The following is a 26,135-nucleotide window of genomic DNA, read 5'->3' on the forward strand; positions in this document are numbered from 1 at the left end:
TGCATCATACAAAATAAAAGACCTAACATGAAATTGAAATCCCTAGACAATTCCTATATTGTTGAATGCATTTCAATTTCTCACCATGCTGAGAGTTCTAGACATTCTCAGGATACCAGATAAACTGTCTCTTTAAAATAGAAAATGCTGTTACAAGCCTGAGAAGTTACTCTTTTTCTCTTTCCACTGTCGTTGCTGATCTGCTAATAATACTGTAATTTTCTGTTTCTATTTCAGATTTCCAATATCTACCGTTTAATGCTGGCTGGAACAATGGAGTAATATTTAATAAATTCGGAGTATAACAGCAAGCAGTCACATATATTTATAATAGAAAATGACACAATGAGTACTCCTTTATGGAAAGATGAAACTTTGCATACCTGATGGTCAGCTGTGGAGCATATGTAGAAAATAAACTGGTGACTTGTGCCATGTATCCATTTGCATTTTATGGCATGTGTAAACCTATCCCCTGAACACAGTGATACTTCACAGCTCCTTCACCTAATACAATTTTGACCTTCAATCTTATCTGTGTGGAGTTTGCAAATTTCTCGCTGACAGAATGGGTGTCATACAGTGCTATGCTCTCTTCAAACAGCATGAAGCTATATAGATTGGTGGGTTAATTGTCCACTGTAAACTGTCCCTGGTGTGTTGCTGAATAGTGGAATGTGGAGAGAATAAACTGGGATTTGTGTTGATAGGTGCTTAATGGTCAGTGAGGAAAAAGGCCTGCTTCTGTACTACGTTATTATAGTTTGCCTGTAAGCTTATTTCTGCTGTTTGAGTCTAATGTACCTTGGAATAATGAATTCCATGTGATTATGTGGCTTTATTTAAAATCACAAAACAGGAATCACACATTATCTAACAGCTCTGGCCAGGTTGCATGAACCAGCAGGAGCAAAAAAAATTACAATCATCAGTTGGGTTAATTGAAATTCATATTGTTCCCTTACCCTTATCCCAAGTTGTGAAAGGAAAACCATAAATTATTTACTCCAAATATAGACATGTTAGCTGTAGTTAAAGATCAGTAAAATATTTACATATTTACATATTAAGTTACAATAATAATTACAAACAGGAGAACATGGATGGTTTCACAGTAGTTTTAGACACTGAATATTAAAGCTGTCTCCTTCACGACAGGCTACCGACTCCAGCAAGCTCTGTTTCTTCTGCATGCTGCGAGATGATTCAAGCTCATACATAGTGGTCAGGTTAAACAGAACACTTTCGTGCAGGTAGTGTTTTGGATCTTGCTGTACAAGTCCTTCCAGCTGCTTGAGGGAGTCTTTCAGTTTGCCCAAGTATAGCAAGCACACCGCAGCATTGTTATTTGCCTAGATTGGAGGGAGCATATTAGTTGATACATTTTAAATACCAAATACACATGTAGCCGTGTGTCTAAGCTGTCAAATAGCTGCCAAAATCAAAGGGCCAGCTTGCTAGTAAATGCTGGTGGTTCTGAACAGAATTGCTGGCATTTACTCAGTTTTTAATTATTTTTACATGCCTTAAAGTCAGAGACACTTAAAATCTATTACAAATCCAAGATGGAGTTCCCTGAGGGCACAATTGAAGGCCCTGCTTTTGCTCAAGCAATGCCCTTTGAATCCAGCTCAATACAAGTCAATGAGATAGAGTCTGTACATCCACAGCAGCTATGTGTGAGAATGGGGGGACCTTGGGCTCTTAATACAGTCCAATTATATTTGATGTTTAGTTGAATAATGCTTACAAAAAAAAAACTACTTCTTCAAAAACCTTAAGGTTTTCATTTAAACACAATCATGCCCTGCTTGAGAAATCTGTAGTCTGTTATCTGCAGCAATGTAACAGAGCTTTACTGTCAGCTTCATTGTGAGCAGTCGGCCCTCCTTATCCGCAAATTCTGCATGTGCGAATTCAACCAACTGCGAATCGCGAAAACCCAGAAGTGCTCTTCCAGCACTTGTTCGAGCATGTACAGACTTTTTTTTTGTCACAGGAAGATGTGCGTGGGTTATCGTGGACCGGGATCGAAAAAAATCGTAAGTTCTCTTACTAAGTCGGAACAGGTACATCCGGTACTATTTAGCGTCGGTTAGTCAAATGTTTGTCTTAGTATATAGTATATATTTTACCTTTCTATGCATATAAAACACTTAATAATGTATATTTCAGCGCCGGGCTCAGGAACAGAAGTTCCCGAGTTTGATCCAGTGACAGACCACTATTGAGTGCACTCTCCACTGTGCCGGGTTGATGTGGAGGATCAAAAACTCAAAACCCCAAAACCCAATAATTAAACCACTGAGTTGCTTAGTAATAATTGTAGCTTTCATCGGGGCAGAGCCTTTCTCACTTTATCCATTAAAATTGTTCTGATTGTTGACCGACGTAACCTAACGCTTTTCCAAAGACCGATGGCGTTTAACCTCTTTCCGATTGCTTTATTATTTCCACTTTATTTTCAATCATGATCGTGATTATTTTCGAGAACAGAAACACTGTGGATTCAGAACTCTGACACCGCTGTCCGAATGTCCACCGCACTGAGACAGGTTGAATAAGGTCTGGGGTTCCACTGGGACCTAACGTTCACCGCACTGAGACAGGTTAAATAAGGTCTGGGGTTCCGCTGGGACCTAACGTTCACCGCACTGAGACAGGTTAAATAAGGTCTGGGGTTCCGCTGGGACCTAATGTTCACCGCACTGAGACAGGTTAAATAAGGTCTGGGGTTCCGCTGGGACCTAACGTTCACCGCACTGAGACAGGTTAAATAAGGTCTGGGGTTCCGCTGGGACCTAACGTTCACCGCACTGAGACAGGTTAAATAAGGTCTGGGGTTCCGCTGGGACCTAACGTTCACCGCACTGAGACAGGTTAAATAAGGTCTGGGGTTCCGCTGGGACCTAACGTTCACCGCACTGAGACAGGTTAAATAAGGTCTGGGGTTCCGCTGGGACCTAACGTTCACCGCACTAAGACAGGTTAAATAAGGTCTGGGGTTCCGCTGGGACCTAACGTTCACTGCACTGAGACAGGTTAAATAAGGTCTGGGGTTCCGCTGGGACCTAACGTTCACCACACTGAGACAGGTTAAATAAGGTCTGGGGATCCGCTGGGACCTAACGTTCACCGCACTGAGACAGGTTAAATAAGGTCTGAGGTTCCGCTGGGACCTAATGTCCACCGCACTGAGACAGGTTAAATAAGGTCTGGGGATCCGCTGGGACCTAATGTTCACCGCACTGAGACAGGTTAAATAAGGGATTTGAGTATCTGCAAATTTTGGCATTCGCGAGGGGTCCTGGAAACAATCTCTTGCGGATAAGGAGGGCAGACTGTACTGCAGTGTTCATAATGTAGCCTCTAGAGCGGAGAACCCAAATGCAAATCAGGTGTTTAATTTGCATAGCTCATGTTCCATCTGCAGTAGGAACCCTGACCTTAATCACTGGAATTTACAGAAATTAGCAGCCTCCCCTACTTTGGTCTGACTGATGTAGAGAAGGCCACACTGGATACAAAAGAGACCACGACAGATTTGATTTACCTAGGTCAATCTGAAGCTCTGAATGGTGCTGAGGACAGGGCAGGTGCAGCACTTGTTATGCTTGCAGGGATAACTGCCAGGAGGGAAATTAATGGCAAGGGATGAGGGGACAAGTTGTCATGTAGAAACTGAGCTCTACAGGAAGTGGAGAGTGAGGGAAGACAAAGATGTGCTTAGTGGTAGGATCCTGTTATTGATGGTAGAAGCTGTAGCAAAATATATGCTGGATACGGAGACTTGGGGTGTGGTAAGTATAGACAAGGGGAACCCTATCCTTGTTTATGGGAATGGATGGATGGAGTGAGTGCAGATGTTCGGGAAATAGAGGAGATGCAGATGAGGGCAGCACCGATGGTGGTGGAAGGGAAACTGAAAAAGGACGGTATCTCAGGTGTTCTAGAATGGAAAACCTCATCCTGAGAACAGATGCAGCAGAGTTGGAGGAACTGAGAAAAGGGAACAGCATGTTTACAAGTGACAGGATGAAAAGTGGTATAGTCAAGTTAACTATAAGGTCAGTAGTTTTGTAAAAGATTATCAAAAGATACTCTGTCTCCATCTCTGGAAAGAGAGGGAACAAGAAAGGGGAGAGAGGTATCAGAGATGGACCAAGTAAATTTAAGGGCAGGGTGGAAGTTGGATGCAAAGTGCCATCCTTTTTACCTATTGCTGAAGATTTCCGGGATCACTTTGGTAGCAGTATACTTTCCACCTCAGGTCAATGTCAATCAGGCTTTAGATGATCTGAGCAATGGGATCAACATGCACAAAACAGCACACCCTAACACCTTCACCATTGTTTTGGGGGATTTTAACCAGGCCAGTCTGAAAAAAATCACTAAGCAATTACCATCAACCGATCACTTGCAATACTAGGGGAAACAACACACTGGACCATTATTACACCACCATCAAGAATGCCTACCATGCTAAAATTTAATGCTGTGCCTTTTCTTAAATTTCTGCAACCAGCCTACTGAATATTCACAATTACATTCAATTTTCAGTTTGTTGTGAGAGATCTTTGCTTGTTTCATGTTAAGCAGGATATGTTCACTCCAAAACTGACAAATCCATGCTTTCAATACACTATTGTGATCTTCAATTTTCACTTTATGCAGTGTTTTTCTATTTTTCAATAACTTCTTTTCAATACATTTGTGAGCTCACTTCTCAGAACTGTCTGTGATGCACAGAGATCTGCGCATTGTCTGGGAACCTTCCCAATCCCTTGTAGAATTTTTCATTTCTGACGTTACGTCAATACTCAAAAAAGTTTTGGATTTCAGAAGATTTTGGATTTTGCAATTTCAGGTAAGGGGTACTCAACCAATATATGTATCAGAACTTGCTACTCTTGACATCATATCGGCTTGTTTTTAAAATTCTGATCATATAGCCTGGCTTGCTGGGCAAGTTTTGGAATCTCACCATTTACAACATGTTGCAAAGATAAAAGAGATTAACTGCTGCATCAAACCATTTGTACTCACTGCAGCAGATATATTCCTTTTGTTTTATATATCTCTTTCCCCCTTTCTCTTTGACTGAAAACACTGATTTGTTTTTTCCAGACCCAAACCTTTCATAAATGGTACATGACTGCTGACGGTTAATAAGTTAAGGGGACTTTAGGAAAAATGATCATATCAAGATTTGAAGTGATTTAATTCAATATGAAACCATGGCCTTAAATCTAAAAAAAATTATACTAAGAAAGTATGAAGTGTGAGTTGTCTATGGTAGACAGAGAAGCAACATTAAAAATTGTGATAGTAAGCAATGGCTTACAGAAAGAATACATAATTTACAGCAAATAAATGTCCTTCAAAAGACATCAAATTCCAACAGAAAGTGGCTGAAGTTCAACATTGTATTAGATTTAAAAAAAAAAGCCAAAAAAAGAATTCAGAGGATTAGGAAAGTTTCAGAATTTAAAGGCAGATTAAGAAATTGATACGGAACTTGTAGCAAGAAATCTAAGAGATTTGAAAGCATCTAAAGGTACTCTAGATGAAAAGCCAATAAGGGTCCCTTATAGACAAATGTACGGAAGGAGGAATTACACTAATGAATAAGGAAAAGACAAGTTTACTGTGTTCATGGAAGATACAGTGTCTAAGAAAAGTATTCACCCCCTTTGGAAGTTTTTATGTTTTATTGTTTTGCAACATTGAATCACACTGGATTTAATTTGGCTTTTTTGACATTGATCAACAGAAAAAGACACTTTCGTGTCAAAGTGAAAACAGATCTCTACGAAGTGATCTAATTACAAATATAAAATACAAAATAATTGATTGCAGAAGTATTCACACTCCTTTAATATACCTCACCAAATCATCACTGGTGCAGCCAGATAGTTTTAGAAATCACATAATTAGTTAAAACGGAGATCTGTTTTTGGAGACCAGTGTGCAGTTAAGGCGCTTCAATTGATTCCAGTAAAAATACACCTGTATCTGGAAGGTCCAGCTGCTGGTGAGTTAGTATCCCAGCAAAAATTACACCATGAAGACAAAAGAATACTCCAAGCAACACCGCAGAAAAAGTTACTGAAAAGCACAAGTCAGGAGATGGATACAAGAACATTTCAAAGTCACTGAATATCCCTTGGAGCACAGTGAAATCAATCATCAAGAAATGGAAATAATATCGCTGATGAACTTAAAGGATATGTGGAAAACACTAGCAGTGTACCAGAGGTCTGTGAGTGCCACTGCATTACAAAGGAAAAAGTGCTAGGCAAACTCAAAGGTCTTGAGGAGGGTAAGTCACCTGGACCAGATGGCCTACATCCCAGAGCCCTGACAGAGGTTGCTGAAGAGATAACAAATGCATTGGCTATATCTTTCAAGAATCACTTGATTTTGGCATGGTCCCAGAGAACTGGGAGATGGTAAATGTTACTGCACTCTTTAAGAAGGGAGGAAGACAAAAAAAAAGGATGAGAGGTGACCTGATAGGGGGTGTACAAGATAATGAGAGGCATTGATCGTGTGGATAGTCAGAGGCTTTTCCCCAGAGTTGAACTGGCTAGCACGAGAGGCCACAGTTTTAAGGTGCTTGGAAGTAGGTACAGAGGAGATGTTGGGGTAAGTTTTTTTACGCAGAGAGTGGTGAGTGCGTGGAATAGGCTGCCGGCGGCGGTAGTGGAGGCAGAAACGATAGGGTCTTTTAAGAGACTCCTGGATAGGTACATGGAGCTTAGAAAAATAGAGGGCTATGGGCAAGCCCAGCTAGTTCTAAGGTAAGGACATGTTCATCACAGTTTTATTGGCCAAAGGGCCTGTATTGCGCTGTAGGTTTTCTATGTATCTATGTTTCATTAGTTACATTGTTCATGTCAGTATGTTACTCCAATATCAAGTACTCTAATTTTTTTAAACCAACTTCTGGTACAGTTTCTTATCAAAAAATAATTGTGGCATTGGGTAGAGTCAACATGGACCTATGAAAGGGAAATCATACTCGACATATCATTTTGAAGCTATAATGAGCTAAACAGATGAGAGGAAACCAATATTATGGTAGTTTTGGACTTCCACATGGCTATCAATGAATGCTGTAGAGAACATTATTAAATAAAATTTATGCACTTGAGATTGGATAACATACTGGTGTGAATAGTAAGAATAAACAGATGGATTATTTTTGGATTGGGGGTGACTGTTAGGTTTCTGCAACAATTAATGTTGGACAATGATTTACATGAAGGGATTAGTTGCTTGTTATAGAAATCTGGATGATAATGAGGTTTGGGTGGAGGATATAGAGAGGTTTAAGAGAATGCAGTAAACAAGTAGGGAAGGATATATCAGGTGGAATAATGTGAAAATATGTGAGGTCATCCAATTTGGTAGAAAAAAAGTAGAAAGGTGCAGTTATTTTTAAATGGCGAGAGACTGAAAGCTAATGGTATTCACTGAAATTTAATATAGAGGTACAAATAATTAGGAAGTCAAGTGGGATATTGGCTCTTAGTGCAAGAGCAGAAGAATAACGATGCATTACAGCAATTAAACAGAGTTCTGCTTCACCTGGTCTAATCGCCTTATTAATGAATTGATGTACTTACGATAGAAATAGAATGAGGGTTCACAGATAGATTCCAGAAATTTGTTCTTTGCCGAGAGACTGAACAGACCGCGTCTTTGCTTATTTGAAAAACTGAATGAGAAGTAATCTCACTGAAACACATAGAAGCATATTTTGCTCGACAGAAATGTTTAGCTTGGCTGAGGTATCCAGAACTACTGTTTGCCATTCAAAGTGGAAAGGAGAATAAATTTCAGGTATGGATATTTGGATTTGTACTCATGGGATTAATGAAGACCATAAGATATAGGAACAGAATTAAGTCATTTTGGCCCAATGATTCTGCTCTGCCATTTTATCATGGCTGGTCCAATTTTCCTCTCAGCCCCAAACTCTTGCCTTCTCCCCAAATCCCTTTATGCCCTGACCAATCACGGATCTATCAACCTTTGCCTTAGATATTCTATACATAAAGACCTGGCATCCACAGTGGCAAAGAATTCCGCACATTCACCGCTCCAAAAAATTCCTCCTCATCTCTGATCTGAAAGGATGCCCCTCTATTCTGAGGCTGTGTCCTCTGGTGTTAGGTTCTTTCACCATAGGAAACATCCTCTCCACATCCTCTCATTTTTCTGAATTCTATTGAATATAGGCCCAGGGCCATCAAGCACTCTTCATATGACAAGCCATTCAATCCTGGAAGCATTTTTGTGAACCTCCTTTGAACCCTCTCCAGTGCTTTATAACATCTCAACATTACATCCTTACTTTTATATTCTAGTCCTCTTGAAAAGAATGCTAACATTGCATTTGTCTTCCTCCCTACAGACTCAATCTGCAAATGAACCTTTAGGGAATTCTACACAAGGACTCCCAAGTCCCTTTGCACCTCAGTTTTATTTTTGTATTTTTTCTCTGACACTATATTCCATCTGCCACTTCTTTGTCCATTCTCCTAATCTGTCTTAGTCCTTTTGTAGCCTCTCTGTTTCCTTAAAACTACCTGTTCCTGCATCTATCTCCATATTGTCTGCAAACTTTGCAACAAAGCCACCAATTCCATCATCCAAATCATGTCGGAAAATAACACTGATATCAGCCACGATTTTAGTGAACAGCAGAGAATCAATGAGGGACAAAACAGGCTACCCCTGCTTCTATTTCTTAAGTCAGAAGTCTCAAGTCAAAAGAACCATTAACAATTGGGTCAGGAATGAATAGGGTGACTGGCTGCATAAAGAGATTTGCAACTACATGAAGAGTATTGGGAAAGCAACAGGAAGAAAATATGTAATATATTGTAAATGACAACAGTATTCTATTAAACTAGAACTACACTATATAATGTGAACCACACATAACAGGGTTACTCACCACTGGATTGCTTGGATCTAATTTGGTGACTTCTGTGAAGAATTTATGGGCTTCAGCGAAGTTATTCTGACCAAGGTGCAGGAATGCCCTGATGACAGAAATAATATACTTTCAAATGCTGAATGTTGCTTGCTATAAATAACATGTATCTAAATTAAAACCAATAAAATGAAAACAAATTATTATCAAACTAAAATGAAACACGACATGCCATAGTCAGAATTAGAAGTTGTTTCTCTCAGGAGTGGAACAAAATGTTTTCACTTTTAGATTTACTTTTTGTTGTACTGCCTACCCAAAATTGCAGGATGACATACTTTAAAAATAAAGCACCTTCTGGGACTTGAAAAAAACAATATTCAGCACCATAAAGGGCTATAATGTCATGTAATTACTTCAACCCATGCCCTACTGTGCACTGTCATTCTTTAGCTGTTGCCAAATTTTAAATTTATTTTAGTATAAAAATAGAAAATTCACAAGAGTAATCCAGAAACTGTTTCAAGCAGAGAGCAAAACATGGTTTAGCAGAACGGATTCCCCTGTGATGGTAAGATGCATATTGGTAGGTAGCCAGAATGAATTAATTTATTAATTTGACCGTTAAGCAACCCAACATCTCAAAGACTTTCTGTCCCTCCCTCAGGAAGATGATTTCTTGCAGTTGGACTCACACGTTCACACAAAGCCACATTGGCGTTGAATTCTAAACACCCACACAAGATTTCACATAGCTTTAATTAGGGATGAACAAACCAGCGTTAATTTACAGTTAGGCTTCCCCCACACAATGATGGAGATAAATAGAATGCTGCTAGACCTTCACCAACACTTAATATATATAAAAAAAAGCTGTCAAAATGAATCATTCTGCATGTTTCCTCCTCTGATGAGATTAGTCTCTTATCAGGAGACTGTCTTTGTGGATCTTATGTTTTACCACTACATTGCAGAATGCAACAAACTACATTTACATGTACACAAGACATTCAGGCTGAAATACATTAAAATAAATATTATGAAAGATCAAAAAATCAAAACAGAAAAACAAAATATAGATGGAATTATAACAAAAAATAACTGTTTCAAATCTAATCTGCATCAAAGAACTGGTGTCAAAATATATTGACATGATGCTGTGTGCCACAGTTCCCATGAGACGTTAGATTACATAGCAGGAGAGAGAATTTAAAGAAGCACGCAGGGACAGTCAGGACATTCTGAGTGCCAGTTCCTGAGGAGAGGTTGGATTGCATAGCAGGGGAAAGAGTTGAGCTGGAACAGTCAGGACATTCTGCATGCCATAGTTACCAAGGAAATGTTGGATTGTGCATAGTAAGGCTTTCGGCAAGGGCCAATAAAAAGAAGGTAGATTTAAGCAAAATGGTGATTGTGGGAGCAGCCATAGTGTGAGTGGGCCAGTGTTAAGAGTGGGAAGTTTATGATTTGGTTTATAAAGGTTTTGGCAAGGAGAAGCAGAGGCTGGAAGTAGATTTTTTCATTTAATTTTTCACACAGTTAGAGCAATGGGGATGCCAGGCGGGATAGTGGAATGCTCCTCTTGTGGAATGTGGAAGGCAGTGAGACTTCCTGTGTCCCTGATGACTACATCTGCAAGAGGAAAATGCAGCTGCAGCTTCTTTCAGACCATGTTAGGGAATTGATGATAGAGCTGGATAAACTTTGGATCATTTGAGAGGCTGAGGCGTTGAGTGACAGGGCATACAGGGAGATAGTTATATTTATGGTACAGGATACAGATAACTCCTGACAATCAAAAGGATGAAAGTGGTTAAACAGCCAATGCAGAGTACTCCTGTGGCGATCACACTCAACAACAGGTATACCGCTGTGGATATAGTTGGTAGGGATGATCTGTCAGAGGGAAGTCACAAAGATCAGGTCCCTGGCACTAAGTCCACCTCTGTGGCTCAAATGGGAAGAGGGGGAGGATGAGGCGAGCTGTAGTGATAAGGGATTCATTGGTTAGGAGAACAGACAGGTGGTTTTGTGGATGAGAATGAGATTCCTGGTTGGTATTTACCTCCCAGATACCAGGGTCAGGACATCTTAGATCAAGCCCACAACATTCTTAAGTGGGAAGGAGAGCACCAGAGGTCATGGTGTACATCAATATCAATGATGTGGCCAGGAAGGGTGATGAGGTCCTGCAAAGTGAGTTCATAGAGTTAGGTGCCTAGTTAAAGGACAAGACCTCCACGGTTGTGATCTCAGGATTGCTACTTGTGCCAGAAGCTAGAGAGGCCAGAAATAGGAAGATCATACAGTTTAAAATGTGGCTAAGGAGATTGTGCAGGAGGGAGGGCTTCAGATTTTTTGATTATTGGACTCTCTTCCAGGGTAAGTGGGACCTGTACAGAGCGGATGGTGAATGGAGGTGGGGGGGGGGGGGCAGAGGTGTGAAGTTAAACTAGAATTGCAGGGGAATGGGAACCAGATCACCAGAGCAGATAGTGGTGTGGTTGTGGGGGAGAGGTGTTAAGCCTACATACAAAAGCAGGAATCAAAAGGTTGAACATGGTGGGACTAATGTTTTGAGTTGTGTATACTTCAATACAAGTAGGAAAGATGGATGAACTTAGGGTATGGATGAGCATGTGGAATTCTGATATTGTAGTTATTAGTGAGACTTGGCTGCAGGAGGGGCAGGACTGGGAGCTTAATATTTCAGGGATCCATTGTTCTTAAACGATAAAGTGGGAGGGTCAGCATTACTGGTCAGGGAAAGCATCACAGTAGTGCTCAGACAAGACAGATTGGAGAGCTCATCTACTGAGGCTATATGGGTGGAACTGAGGAGTAAGAAAGGAATGACCACATTAATGGGATTATCTTATCGACCACCCAACAGTTTGTGCAATTTAGAGAAGCAAATATGTAGAGATTGCAGACTGTTGCAAGGAACACAAGACTGTGATAGCAAGTAATTTTAACTTTCCACCTATTGACTGGAACACCCACACTGTAAAAACGCAGGATAGGATAGTGTTTGTCAAATGTGTTCAAAAAGTTTCCTTAATCAGAATATAGAGGTTCCCACTAGAGAAACAGCAATACTAGATTTCCTATTAGGAAATGAGACAGAGATGAGATATGCTTGTGCAGGTTAGATTTTGACATTTACGAGAAAAATTTGGATAGGGACATGGATGGGATGGTTATGGAGGGCAATGGTTTTGGTGTAGGTCAATGGGACTCCACAGATTAATAGTTTGGCATGGACTAGATGGCTGAAGGGCCTGTTTCTGTGCTATATATATCTTCATTGAAATAAAATAAATAGAGGAAAAAAGCAGTTAAGTGATGTGTGGAATACACTAAAGGAAAATCTCAAAAGTGCAAGAATTTGCCATGGTCATTTCTATCACAGGCTAAGGCACTGATGGCTTGGGCAACAAACTATTCAATTTTATCAAGGACAGTGGGATGGATTTAATAAAATTAAACTGCCCTCTTCTGGGTCATCAAGCAGATTTATAACTGTATCCCCTTATATCCTTCGGGAAGAATTTGTTTTATGGATAGCAGGTTAATGGTCCAGATTTAATTGTAGGAATAATGATTTAGTTTGACTGGAGTGTGTCAAATGGAAATCTCTGTGGTTAAACTTAGACATCAGAATTTGATATAGGATTTGCCCTGAACCTTTACAAGGCACTCAAACGCAAGTTGTAGTTTCTACTATGAAACAAACTAGAATTCCAACCATTGCCTGTAAGGCGTTTCTACGTTCTCTCCGTGACTGCAAGTGTTTCTTCCAGGTGCTTCGGTTTCTTCCCACAGTCCAAAGACATACTGGTTGGTAGGTTAGTTGGTCAGTGTAAATTGTTCCGTGATGGGAGTTGCAGCTTGAACAGCTGGAAGGGCCTGTTCCAAGCTGTATCTCAATCAATAAAAGCCTGGGCTTTCCAATCAAAGCCCGAGGAGATTTTTAAAAGCAAAAAACCTTAATAGCAACAAACAATCTTCCTGACACTGAAAATGAACATGTTAAATATAAAAATACAGCATTTAATTTGTTTAATTATCAACAATTCTTGGAAATATGTAAATAATCAGTTCCTTCTGGTTCTTCGCCCTCTGTACTATTTTTCTTTACCTATCTTTTCAGAAGATGATTTTACACTGGTGCTATAAATTAGCTTTTGAATATTATTTTAAATACACTGCAATGATTATTTCATTGGATTAATTGAGAAGGCATGATATTGCTTTCCTTGCTTTAAAATCAGTATCAGAATCATTATCACTGATATACTGTATGTCATGACATTTGTTGTTTTGTAGCAGCAGTACTATGCAAAGAGAGAGCAAAATAGTGAAATAGTGTTCATGGACCCAAGGATTGCTCAGAAAAATGACGGTGGAGCGGAAAGAAGCTGTTCCTAAACCATTTTGTGTCTCCAGGACCCTGTACTTCCTCCCTACTGAGGACAGGGCATGTCTTCAGCGGCAGGGGTCCCTAACGATGGATGCTACATTCTTGAGGCATCATTTCTGAAGATATCCCCGATGGAAGTGGGAATATGTAGCTGGCTGAGCTTACAACCCTTTGCAGCTCTTTCCTGATCCTGTACACTGGTGCTTCCATACCCAATACTGATGTAATCGGTCAGAACGCTCTTCACAGTATGTCTGTAGAAATCTGTCAGTCTTTGACGACATAAACCCTACGTGTCCCAGATCTGAACCAGTAGTCTGCTACAACATAATCTGTTCGGCTCATACATCCTTCACACATGGTAGATTTTGCTGCCCAGCAGTTATGCGATCACTAGCCGCTGTGAAATAGGAAAGCCGTAAGCCATACTTCACGATCTCCTCCCAATTTAGCATACAGGTTTTGAACACTTTGTGACAATTGGTCTGATAACAGCAACCAGGCAAATTACACATTTGAGTATGTATTTTCTGTGCCTTACCTGTTCATGTGAATTATTATATTCTGCTGCAATTCATTTCCTAATTTCGGAATTACTTCCTCTACTTTTTGAAAATATTTCTCAGCTGTTTTGATGTCACCAATCTAGATATAAAGGAATACAGTATTAAAAAATTTAAAGCGCAAATAAGCTTTAATTTAAGGAAAAAGTAGAGGGCAAGTAGGGTTAAGGAAGCAGGGATTCTTCAGAAGGACTTAGATTAGGAGAATCAGCAAAGAAGCGGCAGATAAAATATAGTGTAAGATAGTGTGTACGGTAGGAGGGATAAAGAGGTAGACTTTACTAAATGGGGAAAATTTCAGAAATCAGAGATGTAACAGGAATTGGGAATCCTCATGTAGGGTTCCTTTAAAGGTTACTTGCAGGTTGAGCTGGTGGTAAGGAAGGCAAATGCAATGTTAGAATTCATTTCATGAGGACTAGAGAGGACCCGGTTCATGAACTGCTTGTCCCACTGCCAACAAGGAGGAGGCTATGTAGCACCTATGCCAGGACCACCAGACTCAAAAGCAGTTACTTAGCCTACAAGCTGTAAGGCTGATCAACATCTCCACCCACTAACCCATCCTTCCACACCCCACCACCACTACTTTATCATTTCCTATCAGTCATCCTACGTACACTCCTATGCCTAGCATTACTTTATAGACATAGAATATATCTAAAGAGATTATCTTGTATGTATTTATAAGTTTGTTAAGATTATTGAAGCTGGGGGTGGTTGTGGGGATAAGCTCCCACAACATGTTAAATGCTGCCAATGGCGTGTGTCTCAAATAGCCTCTGACAACCAGGTCCAGCTCCTGGTCTTCATGTGTGGCTTAGCTACTAAGCCTGGTGGAACCATTTCCACTGACAGAAGAAGGGGCAAAGGTGGATTACTGGCAGCTTAAAACGAGTCAATTCAAACAGATGGGGCTCACCAGCTGCAGTTAGCAGCTCATCTAGAAGGAAAACTCAAACTTCCGCTGCCTTGTGCCTATACCCTCTCATGGGGAAGGCTTTGGCAGTAAACCCTGAGGAAAATTCCAAAGCTGGAGTCCCTACGGCAGTTGTACATTGAGTTCAATGCTAACTGTTATATCCTGAAACTGTATCTGTCTCTGCCATTCCTTTGGATTCATCAGCCATGTGTAGGTGGGCAGCCTGCTACATGAGCAAGAGCTTGCTCTCCATATTGTACTACTCTGGCTTGTGTATCATGTAGACAGATGGGAAGCAACATCAATGTGCTGACTATGTTGCCACACAAAGCTCCAATCTTCTGATCAAATTTGCAGATGACACGAGATTGATAGACCTTATTTCCAACAATGATGAGACAGCCTACAGAGGAGAAGCCAGCGCCCTGACACAGAGGTGCCAAGAAAACAACCTCTCCCTCAGTGGCAAAAAAAATGAAGGAGTTGATTGTGGATTACAAGAGGAATGGAGACAGGTTAGCCCCTGTTGACATCAATGGGACTGTAGTTAAGAAGGTGAATAGTTTCAAGTTCCTCTGTACACATATCACCAAGGATCTCACCTGGACTGTACTTACCGGCTCTGTGGTGAAAAAAGTGCAACAGCACCTCTTTCATCTCAAACGGCTGAAGAAGTTTGGCACAAGTCCCCAAATCATCCAGACTTGCTACAGGAGCATCACCAAGAACATCCTGACTGGCTGTGTTACCACCTGGTACGGGAAATGTACCACCCTCAATTGCAGGGCACTGCAGAGAGATGTGCGGACAGCCCAGCGCATCTGTGGATGTGAACTTTCCTCTATTCAGGACATTTACAGCAGCAGGTGTGTAAAAAAGACCCAGAGGACCATCAGGGACTCCAGCCACCCCAACCACAAGATGTTTCAGCTGACAAATGGTACCATAGCATTAAAGCCAGGACCAACAGGCTCTGGACAAGCTTCCTTCACCAGGCCATCAGATTTATTAATCTCATGCATATCTGACTTACATACATGTATACAAAACAATTATGTATACGATCTAAGTGCTTGGGCAATATCCTCTCATATGTCCACTCTTTATTGTTTGTACATTGCAACAGAGATGCAACATAAGGATTTTTATGCCCTTGGATGTAAGAATAAAAATAAATAAATGAACAGGTAAATAATGGCTGACCCTGACTAATGGTCAGGGTCATATATAATATATAAATCATGTAAATATATAAATTATATATATATATATAATGCTTTTTATTATTGTGTTCTTTATCTTGTGTTTTTTTGTGCTGCACTGGATCTGGAGTAATAATTATTTTATTCTCCTTTACATTTGTATAATGATTTGTACAATGACATTAACCAACCTTGAAAAAAAGCAAGGATGTAATACTGAGGCTTTATAAGGCATTGGTCAGACCACACTTGGAGTACCATGAGCAATTTTGGGCTCCTTATCTAATAAAAGATGTGAGAGGGTCAAGAGGAGGCTCATGAGAATGATTCCAGGATTGAAAGGTCAACATATGAGGACTGGTTGAGGGCTCTGATCCTGTACTCACTGGAGAATGAGGAGGGATCTCATTGAAACCTATGGCATATTGAAAGGCCTAAATAGAGTGGATGTGGAGATGATGTTTTATATAGTGGGTGAGTCTAGTACCAGAAGACACAACCTCAGAATAGCAAGCTGTTCACTGAAAAAAATGAGAAGGAATTTCTTTAGAAGGTAGTGAATCTGTGAAATTCATTGCCACAGATGGCTATGGAGGCCAAGCCATTGGGTATATTTAATGCAGACATTGATAGGTCCTTGATGAGTCAGGGCCTCAAAGGTACGGGGAGAAGGCACGAGAATGGGGTTGAGGGATAATAAATCAGCCATGATGGAATGGTGGAGCAGACTTAGAAGGATGAATAGCCTAATTCTACTCCTATGTCTCATGGAGAACTATTTGGAAATTTCAGTGTTTGTTAATTCAGAATAAAAATACTGCTTTAGAAATATCAGATGCTGGAAATGAGTCTTGCACAGCAGAGTTCAGCCAGTAGTGTATTTACGTAACTTGTCCAGCTGAAATCTACAGGCTGCTGACAAGAAGGGTGGGAATACAATTGACTCTCCAGCTGGTTAGTTTTTAACTGGCAGGAATGGCATTTTCTGCTTATCAGTTCTTGCAAAAGTGTCACCGTAAGTCTTGCTGCAAGTAACATGAACAGCTTTATTTTCTAAGCTGCTGAATTCATATAATTAGTGAACAAAATTGAACAACTTTGTCCAAGTTTAGATGTGTATGGATGCTTTTAATTTGAAAGTGTACAGATGTGCTCAATATTGTAATAGATCAATCCAGATTACTGTAACTAAACCTTACATTTTACATGTAGCTCTGATGACAACGTTGATACAGTATTTACACCTCATCACCAGTAACAAATTAATTTACCAGAATATACAAATCCCTTCCTTAACATGTATACTTAAAAATATTAGACAACCAAGAAGAGTGATTAATGAACTTTTCATAATTATTTGACAAGTACTATCATAATAAATGTATAATTACTAAGACATATATTCAGCAACATAAGCTAAAATTTTACTCATTTGGTGCCACAAGCCTTTGAAAATGTTCTTAATAATTCTATGGGATAAATTACAGGGAAATACTTGAGCATCATCATCATCATCAGGTGCCGTGCCCAGTTTGAGCTTTTACTGCCATGGCCCCCACACTCCTGTTTCAGGTCAAGTGGATCAATTCATTGATATTCATTTCCAGTTCTCCGGCTGCTGTCTGCATCATCATTTGTCTTTGCCTTCTGCTTGCTTTCTTCCCTTCAATCTTTCCCATAATTACCATACATTCTAACTCCTCTTTCCTAATCATATATCCAATGAAGTTATGTTGCCTTTTCATGAGGACATAAATAATCTTCTGGAAATAGTAAGGGACTGAGGGTCTAGTGAGATGGAGGAACTGAGGGAAATACATGTTAGTAAGGAAGTGGTGTTAGGTAAAATGAAGGGATTAAAGGCAAATAAATCCCCTGGGCCAGATGGTCTGCATCCCAGAGTGCTTAAGGAAGTAGCCCAAGAAATAGTGGATGCATTAGTGATAATTTTTCAAAACTCCTTAGATTCTGGATTAGTTCCTGAGGATTGGAGGGTGGCTAATGTAACCCCACTTTTTAAAAAAGGAGAGAGAGAGAAACCAGGGAATTATAGACCGGTTAGTCTGACATCGGTGGTGGGGAAAATGCTAGAGTCGGTTATCAAAGATGTGATAACAGCACATTTGGAAAGAGGTGAAATCATCGGACAAAGTCAGCATGGATTTGTGAAAGGAATTTGTGATTTGTGACGAATCTTATAGAATTTTATAGAATCTTATAGGATTTGTGACGAATCTTATAGAATTTTTTGAAGATGTAACTAGTAGAGTGGATAGGGGAGAGCCAATGGATGTGGTATATTTAGATTTTCAAAAGGCTTTTGACAAGGTCCCACACAGGAGATTAGTGTGAAAACTTAAAGCACACAGTATTGGGCGTATGGTATTGATGTGGGCAGAGAATTGGTTGGCAGACAGGAAGCAAAGAGTGGGAGTAAACGGGACCTTTTCAGAATGGCAGGCAGTGACTAGTGGGGTACCGCAAGGCTCAGTGCTGGGACCCCAGTTGTTTACAATATATATTAATGATTTAGACGAGGGAATTAAATGCAGCATCTCCAAGTTTGCGGATGACACGAAGCTGGGCGGTAGTGTTAGCTGTGAGGAGGATGCTAAGAGGATGCAGGTTGACTTGGATAGGCTAGGTGAGTGGGCAAATTCATGGCAGATGCAATTTAATGTGGATAAATGTGAGGTTATCTACTTTCGTTGCAAGATCAGGAAAACAGATTACTATCTGAATGGTGGCCGATTAGGAAAAGGGGAGATGCAACGAGACCTGGGTGTCATTGTACACCAGTCATTGAAGGTGGGCATGCAGGTACAGCAGGCAGTGAAAAAGGCAAATGGTATGTTGGCATTCATAGCAAAAGGATTTGAGTACAGGAGCAGGGAGGTTCTACTGCAATTGTACAAGGCCTTGGTGAGACCGCACCTAGAGTATTGTAAACAGTTTTGGTCCCCTAATCTGAGGAAAGACATTCTTGCCATAGAGGGAGTACAGAGAAGGTTCACCAGATTGATTCCTGGGATGGCAGGACTTTCATATGAAGAAAGACTGGATCGACTAGGCTTATACTCACTGGAATTTAGAAGATTGAGGGGGATCTTATTGAAACGTACAAAATTCTAAAGGGATTGGACAGGCAAGATGCAGGAAGATTGTTTCCAATGTTGGGGAAGTCCAGAACGAGGGGTCACAGTTTAAGGATAAAGGGGAAGCCTTTTAGGACCGAGATGAGGAAAAACTTCTTCACACAGAGAGTGGTGAATCTGTGGAATTCTCTGCCACAGGAAACAGTTGAGGCCGGATCATTGGCTATACTTAAGAGGAAGTTAGACATGGCCCTTGTGGCTAAAGGGATCAGGGGGTATGGAGAGAAAGCAGGTACAGGGTTTCGAGTTGGATGATCAGCCATGATCATACTGAATGGTGGTGCAGGCTTGAAGGGCTGAATGGCCTACTCCTGCACCTATTTTCTATGTTTCTATTTTTTATGTCATGAAAAGGCAACGTAAAGAGAAATACATTATTTCTCTTTTTGTGCTTGCTCTGTTCATGACATCCTCATTTGATATTCATTTCATCCATGATATTCTTTGCATCTTCCTCAAAAACCACATCTCTCCTGCTTCAATTTGTTTCCTTATGTTACTAGATATTGTCTAACATTCTGAACCATATAATATAACTGGATAAATGTAACAGTTCAGTACTCTGAGGCGGATTGTCATGCCTAGCTTAGTGTTGGTCAGTATACTCTTCATTCTCGTAAAGGTGTCTTTTGCCATCCCTATTCTTCTTTTGATGTCCATGTCGCATCTGCCATCTGATGTCACCCAGTTTCCTAAGTAGCAAAAGTTCTGTACTTGTTTTATGTTTTCCCTGTTTATTCTTAGCCTGCAGGTAGGATTCTCCTTCTTTTTGGATATCACCATTCTGTCTTTTTGCAATTTATAGATAGAACCATTATTGTATTTTCTTCAACAACTATATGAATTAAGTTTTCTAATCCTTCCTCTGTACTTGCAATTAATACAGTGTCATCTGCATATCTGAAATTATATATGTTTTCGCTGTAAGACGTCCCTTATTTTTTGTAATATTGTTTCACTGTACACATTAAACAAAACAGGGGTGAAAACACACCCTTGTCTAACGCCTCTCTTGATTTTCATAAACTGACTCACTTCTCCATCTATTATTACAGTGGCAGTTTGCTCCCAGTACAAATTTCTGATTAGGTAGAGGTCTTTTGAATCTAGATATTCCTGTAATATTTCAAATAACTTATTGTGCTTCACTTTAACAAATGTTTTTGTGTAGTTGATAAAACAAACAAATCTTTTTGCATTTGAATAGCTCATTCTGATAGTATCCTTAACATCAATATCACGTTTATTGCACCTTTGACTTTCATAAAACCACATTGATCTTTACCTATTTAAGAACTAGAGGACATGGGTTTAAGATGAGAGGGGAAAGATTCAACAGAAACTTGAAGGGGGAAGTTATTTTGCTTTTTAAAAAAAAACAGAAGGTCACATATGGTGCCAGTGAAAGTGGTTGAGGCAGATATAATAACAACTTCTAAGAGAACTGGATAGGTACATGGATAGGTAAAACATGCAAAAATTGCCGAAAGAACTCAGCAGATCAGGCAGCATCCATGGTGGAAAATAAACAGTTGACATTTCAGGTTAAGACCCTTCATCAGTACTGGGAAAAAATGCAGAAGCCAGAAAAAAAGTGTGGGTGGAAGGAAGGGGAAACATAGAAAACCTTCAGTTCCATACAGGCCCTTCGGCCACTAAGTTGTGCTGAACATGTCCCAACCTTAGAAATTACTAGAGTTACCCATAGCTCTCTATTTTTCTAAGCTCCATGTACCTATCCAAAAGTCACTTAAAAAACATTATCGAATTTGCCTCAACCACTGTCGCCGGCAGCCCATTCCACGCACTCACCACTCTCTGCGTAAAAAAAAATTACCCCTGATATCTCTTCTGAACCTTCTCCCCAGCTCCTTAAACCTCTTATGGCAGCCATTTCAGCCCTGGGAAAAAGCCTCTGACTATCCACATGATCAATGCCTCTCATCATCTTATACACCCCTATCAGGTCACCTCTCATCCTCCGTTGCTCCAAGGAGAAAAGGCTGAGTTCACTCAACCTGTTTTCATAAGGCATGCTCCCCAATCCAGGCAACATCCTTGTAAATCTCCTCTGCACCCTTTCTATGGCTTCCACATCCTTGCTGTAGTGAGGCGACCAGAACTGAGCACAGTACTCCAAATGGGGTCTGTCCAGGGTCCTATATAGCTGCAACGTTACCTCTCAGCTCTTAAACTCAATCCCACGGTTGATGAAGACCAATACACTGTATGCCTTCTTAACCACAGAGGCAACCAGCGTAGCAGCTTTGAGTTTCCAATGGACTCAGAGCCCAAGATCCCTCTGATCCTCCACACTGCCAAGAGTCTAATTAATACTATATTCTGCCATATTTGACCTACCAAAATGAACCACTTCACACTTATCCAGTTTGAACTCCATCTGCCACTTTTCAAGCCCAGTTTTGCATCTTATCTATGTCCCAATGTAACCCTCGACACTATCCACAACACCCCCAACCTTGAACATGAGCTGGTGGGTATTAGAGGAATCCAGATGATGGGGGAAGAAGGAATGACATGAAAAGCTGGGACGGGATAGGAAAAGAGGCAAAAGTCCGCAAAAGAGTGCATCTGATAGGAGAGGGCATTGGACTATGGAATAAAGGGAAGTTAATGGGGAACTAGAGGGAGGAAGTACTGGTGATAGGCTTATCATGAGGATGCAGGAGGGATGAGAGTAATGAGGCCAGAGAGATAAGGAAAAACAAAACGGGGGCGGATAGAAAACAGAGAGGAATGGTTTCTGAAAGTTAGAGAAATTTTTAGCTGATGCTGGCAGGTTGCAGACTACCAAGATAGAATATGAGGTATTGTCCTCTAATCTGCATCAAGCATCGACTTGGAAGAAGTGATGGCCTTACACATGTCACTGTGGGAATGGGAAGTACATTTCAAATAATTGTTTATTAGGAGAACCTGGCGTTTTGGCAGACTGAGTGAAGGTGGTTGATGAAGCACATCCAATTTGTGTCGTGTCTCACCAATGTACAGGAGGCTGCACTGGGAATGCTGGATGTAATAAATGAAACTGCTGGATTCACAAGCAAAGCGCTGCCTCACCTGGAAGGGCTGCTTAGGGCCCTGAATAGTGGTGAGGGTGAGGGTGGTGGTGTAGGGGCAGGATAGGGTTATGATAGAAAAAGTTTTAAAGATTATGAACCAAATAGGATGAGCTTGGAAGGGCATCTTGGTTGGCCAGGAGCTGTTGGGCCAAGAGATCCGTTTTCATGCCATATGACTCCCTGACATGCAAGTCAGTTTGATATGTAAATTTTCTCTAGTGTGTTGGTAAATGGCAGAAGCTGATGAAGAATGTGGGGAGAATAACAAATGGGGTTAACGCAGGAATAGTTTAAGCAGTTAGTTAATGGTCAGCATGGATTCAGAGTGCCGAAGGGCCAGTTCCCAAGCTCTATGGTTTAGAGCTCTGCAACTTGTATCCAGGAATATTTGGCAAGCACTTCCAACACTTTTGTTTAAACCAGGTATTATTACCAAGACACAATAATCTTTTAGGTTAATTGCATATGCTTTTCACCAATTTTTTATCATTTCTTGTGTTATGTATTTGCACTGTAATTCTATCTTTGAGCTTTTTCTACTCTCTTTACCTAGTCCCAAATTTATATATTTTCCACTATTCTGCTCTGCTATCTGTTTTGCAAATTTTTCCCCTCTTCCATGCTATCTTCCACGTGCTCATACCCCAATCTCCTTACTACAAAACTCCCCCCACCCTGGCATTGCCAAACTTTTCATCAGGGACAGCAATCCTATCTCAATTCAGGTGCAATTCTTCCAGCCTTCCTGTCCTCCCCTGCACCACCCACTTTGCACACTGTCCTCTCTCGTGTCACCCTCTTTGACACACTGTCTTTCACAACTCTCACTGTTTTTGAAAGCAGCTGAAAACACAAAAAATCTACAACAAATTAAGAACCAAGAAATAATACAAGTACTGGGAACAACAGAATGAAATCTAATGCAACTTGTTCATAAAAATCATGAATACAATCCAATCCCAGAAAAATGGCAATTAATGTGATCTCTGAAAATGAATACTGTTCTTTATTATGAGCATAACCTCACAAACTTAGTGCAGAATTAAGTGCAGTTTGTTGCTTTGGACTAGTGTTTTCCAGACTCAGTGAAAATTTACCATGCAATTTGAAAAGGCACTGAAGTGTACCCCATATTTCAGTATTTTCTCCATTGTTATAGCTCTGCAGGTCAGATCTTTAAGTAAATATTCAAGTACTTTTTTGATACAGTGAGAGCTTCTATTTCTACTATTTTTTCATGGACTGAGTTCTATACCTCTACCACCTTTAAGGTGACATTTTTTTCCTTGTTCCCCTCTAGACCTTGAATAAAATTCTTGGAATTTTATACCCACTAGTTTTCTGGGGAAATTGCTCCAGGGACCTCATAATTCCATAGATTTCTACCAAATCTTCCCTCAGCTTCCTTTAGTCCAAAGATAACAAACCTGGCCCTTCATATTTTTCCTCGTGCTCTGAGGTTAATTTCTATTTTCCTCCAAAAACATCAGGAATTCTTCCAAAACTGAATTGATTTACTAGCTCACATTGGGAACAGTCTCGATGAAGGCTTTGGCCCAAAACATCAACTCTTTTCTATAGATTTTAACTGGCCTGCCGAGTTCCTCCAGCATTTTGAGCGTATTGCTTTAATTCCATCAGTTGTACATCTATGTAAATAGAAATCCAAACCACATGTATCCTCTTCATTTCCCTCACATACCTCTGCATTTCATTCAACCATTTTGTTTACATATTATAAAGTAACAATTCTTGGCTCCTTTTCAATACTTTCCTACTGGTTTATAATATTCCTTTATTAAGAAAGCCTAAACCACCTATTACTCTTTTGAAAAACTGAAAATATGAAGGTGAAAGGAGCAAAACAGGATACATCTTTTGCTCAATCAATACTTCATAAAACAACAGAGACATATCAATCCAATGAAGATGATAGAAACTAAACTTACCTACCTAATTTAGTCAGTTTTATGGTCATACCAAAGATAAGCATGTTGGACAATGCAGAGCAGTGTAGAACTTAAACTTGATCAGTAATTGCTAAATGCTTATGGAAACAATTCTAAGCCAGACCAAAACAAACTAAAAGCTTTCAACTAAAAGATTTTTCTAAGTTTCAGAATCATGATAAGCACAGACTGATGAAAATGCAAACATGAGGAGATCTGCAGATGATGGAAATTCAAGCAACACACACAAAAATGCTGGTGGAACACAGCAGGTCAGGCAGCATCTAACTGATGAAAATGTTTGTTTGTGAAGCCAAAATGTATCAGAATCAGAATCAGAATCAGACCTGTGCACATACAAGGAATTTACTTCCGGCAGAAGTTGTTATTATTGTTATGAGCAATAATAATGATAAATATAGATTGAAGGATTATTTGTGGTGCCTTGGCATCTGAGGTGCTGGAGTATTTGGTATGAGATCCAGATACACTAATCAATTACAACGTAAGGTCCAACAACTAAATCTTCTCTAACGAATAAGCACTCAAAGGGATTATAGTTGTCTTTTTCACTCTAATCCTGTAAACCTGACTTACTACTGACAGAAAAGGAAATATAAGAAAACCTCTTGTCATGGATCAATCTGATACTTTAGACCATCATCTCAGAAGTCAGACAGCATCTATGGAGAGAGAAACATAGATATCTGTCTTCAATTTGAAACATGAACTGTTTCTTTTTCTACAATGCTGCCCGACCTGCTGAGTACTTTCAGCATTTACTGTTTACTCTCAATGGCGTTCCAGTATCAGCAGTTTCACTTTCATATAATCTTATGTAGTTGGTACAAAGTGCTGTTGTTCAAACATAGCAGAAAGACTATCAATTCCATAATTCTTCATCCTATTCGAAGATGACACTGATGAAAGGACAACTACCTGAAGCATTAGTCTTCCCTCTAAAGATTGGAGCTGAGCAAATGATAATCTCCAGCATTTGCTGCTTTAGAATCTGCATATTTTTGCTCTTCAGAAGTTATATCACCATTCAAATAATCTCCCATTCTGAAGTCATAACTCTGGCATCTTTCACCACCTTAAATTTGCTGAGAAGTACAATGATTTCCTCCAGTGGAAGGTTTTATGGAACTGACACTCTGACTACTATGATTAAACAATGTACTCCTTTAACAACCACACAAAATTAGTGGGTAAAAGGGGTAGTGCAACCTGGTCCACAAGCAAGTGATTAAACTTCTTAATAAATTGTTCTCTGCATAGTTATGAAGGTGAGCAATGCAGCAAAGTTTTGTTACAAAAATAGAATCAGTTGATTTACAGATTTTAGGTCCCATCTATTGAAAAGTGAATTATTACTAATAAAAGATCCAAGCAAACTAGATAAGTGGATTAGGTGTAACTGACAGCTTGTCTTAGACCTGTAAGAAAGAATACGATCAATGATTGGCTCTAGGCCAGGTTGACAGATTATTCTGTGATTGGCAGTACCAATTATAGGCATTTATTGATGCTCCTCTGGCTATAGACCAATTTCATATGCAGGGAGTATAACAAAGAAGTCAGTTGTGGATAAGTTACTGGAGGGGATTCTGAGGAACAGGATCTATCAAACAAAGATAAGTCTAATTAGACAAAGTCTAATTAGGGATAGCCAACATGGCTTTGCGCACAGGAAATCATATCTTGATAAAATTTCTTGGAGTTTTTGAAGAGATAACCAAGACAACAAATGAAGATTTTCTATGGACTTCAGCAAAACCTTTGACAAGATCCTGCATGGCAGGCTAGCCTGGAATGTTAGTTCACATGAGATCCAAAGAAGGGTAGCGAATTGGATTGATAATTGGCTGGATGATAGGAAGTGAGGAAC

The 26,135-nt window shown here is 40.0% G+C and overlaps 1 protein-coding gene across 4 annotated transcripts in view; it reads right to left on the reverse strand.

Moving 5' to 3' along the window:
• Positions 1-255: 255 nt before the first annotated feature.
• Positions 256-26,135, reverse strand: part of trappc12 (trafficking protein particle complex subunit 12) — a 111,673-nt gene continuing 85,793 nt past the window's right edge. For 2 of the 4 annotated variants that reach the window (XM_059981990.1, XM_059981991.1), the window contains exons 11-13: positions 13,912-14,015; positions 8,969-9,056; positions 256-1,352 (exon numbers count right to left, since the gene is read on the reverse strand). In XM_059981990.1, coding sequence (XP_059837973.1) covers positions 1,110-1,352; positions 8,969-9,056; positions 13,912-14,015 — 435 coding nt within the window. In that variant the 3' untranslated portion in view covers positions 256-1,109. The remainder of the gene's footprint in view (positions 1,353-8,968; positions 9,057-13,911; positions 14,016-26,135) is intronic. The other 2 variants (XM_059981989.1, XM_059981987.1) reach the window with 1 other exon arrangement.

Source organism: Hypanus sabinus, chromosome 10 (assembly GCF_030144855.1).
Source record: "Hypanus sabinus isolate sHypSab1 chromosome 10, sHypSab1.hap1, whole genome shotgun sequence".
NCBI classification, from domain to species: Eukaryota; Metazoa; Chordata; class Chondrichthyes; order Myliobatiformes; family Dasyatidae; genus Hypanus; species Hypanus sabinus.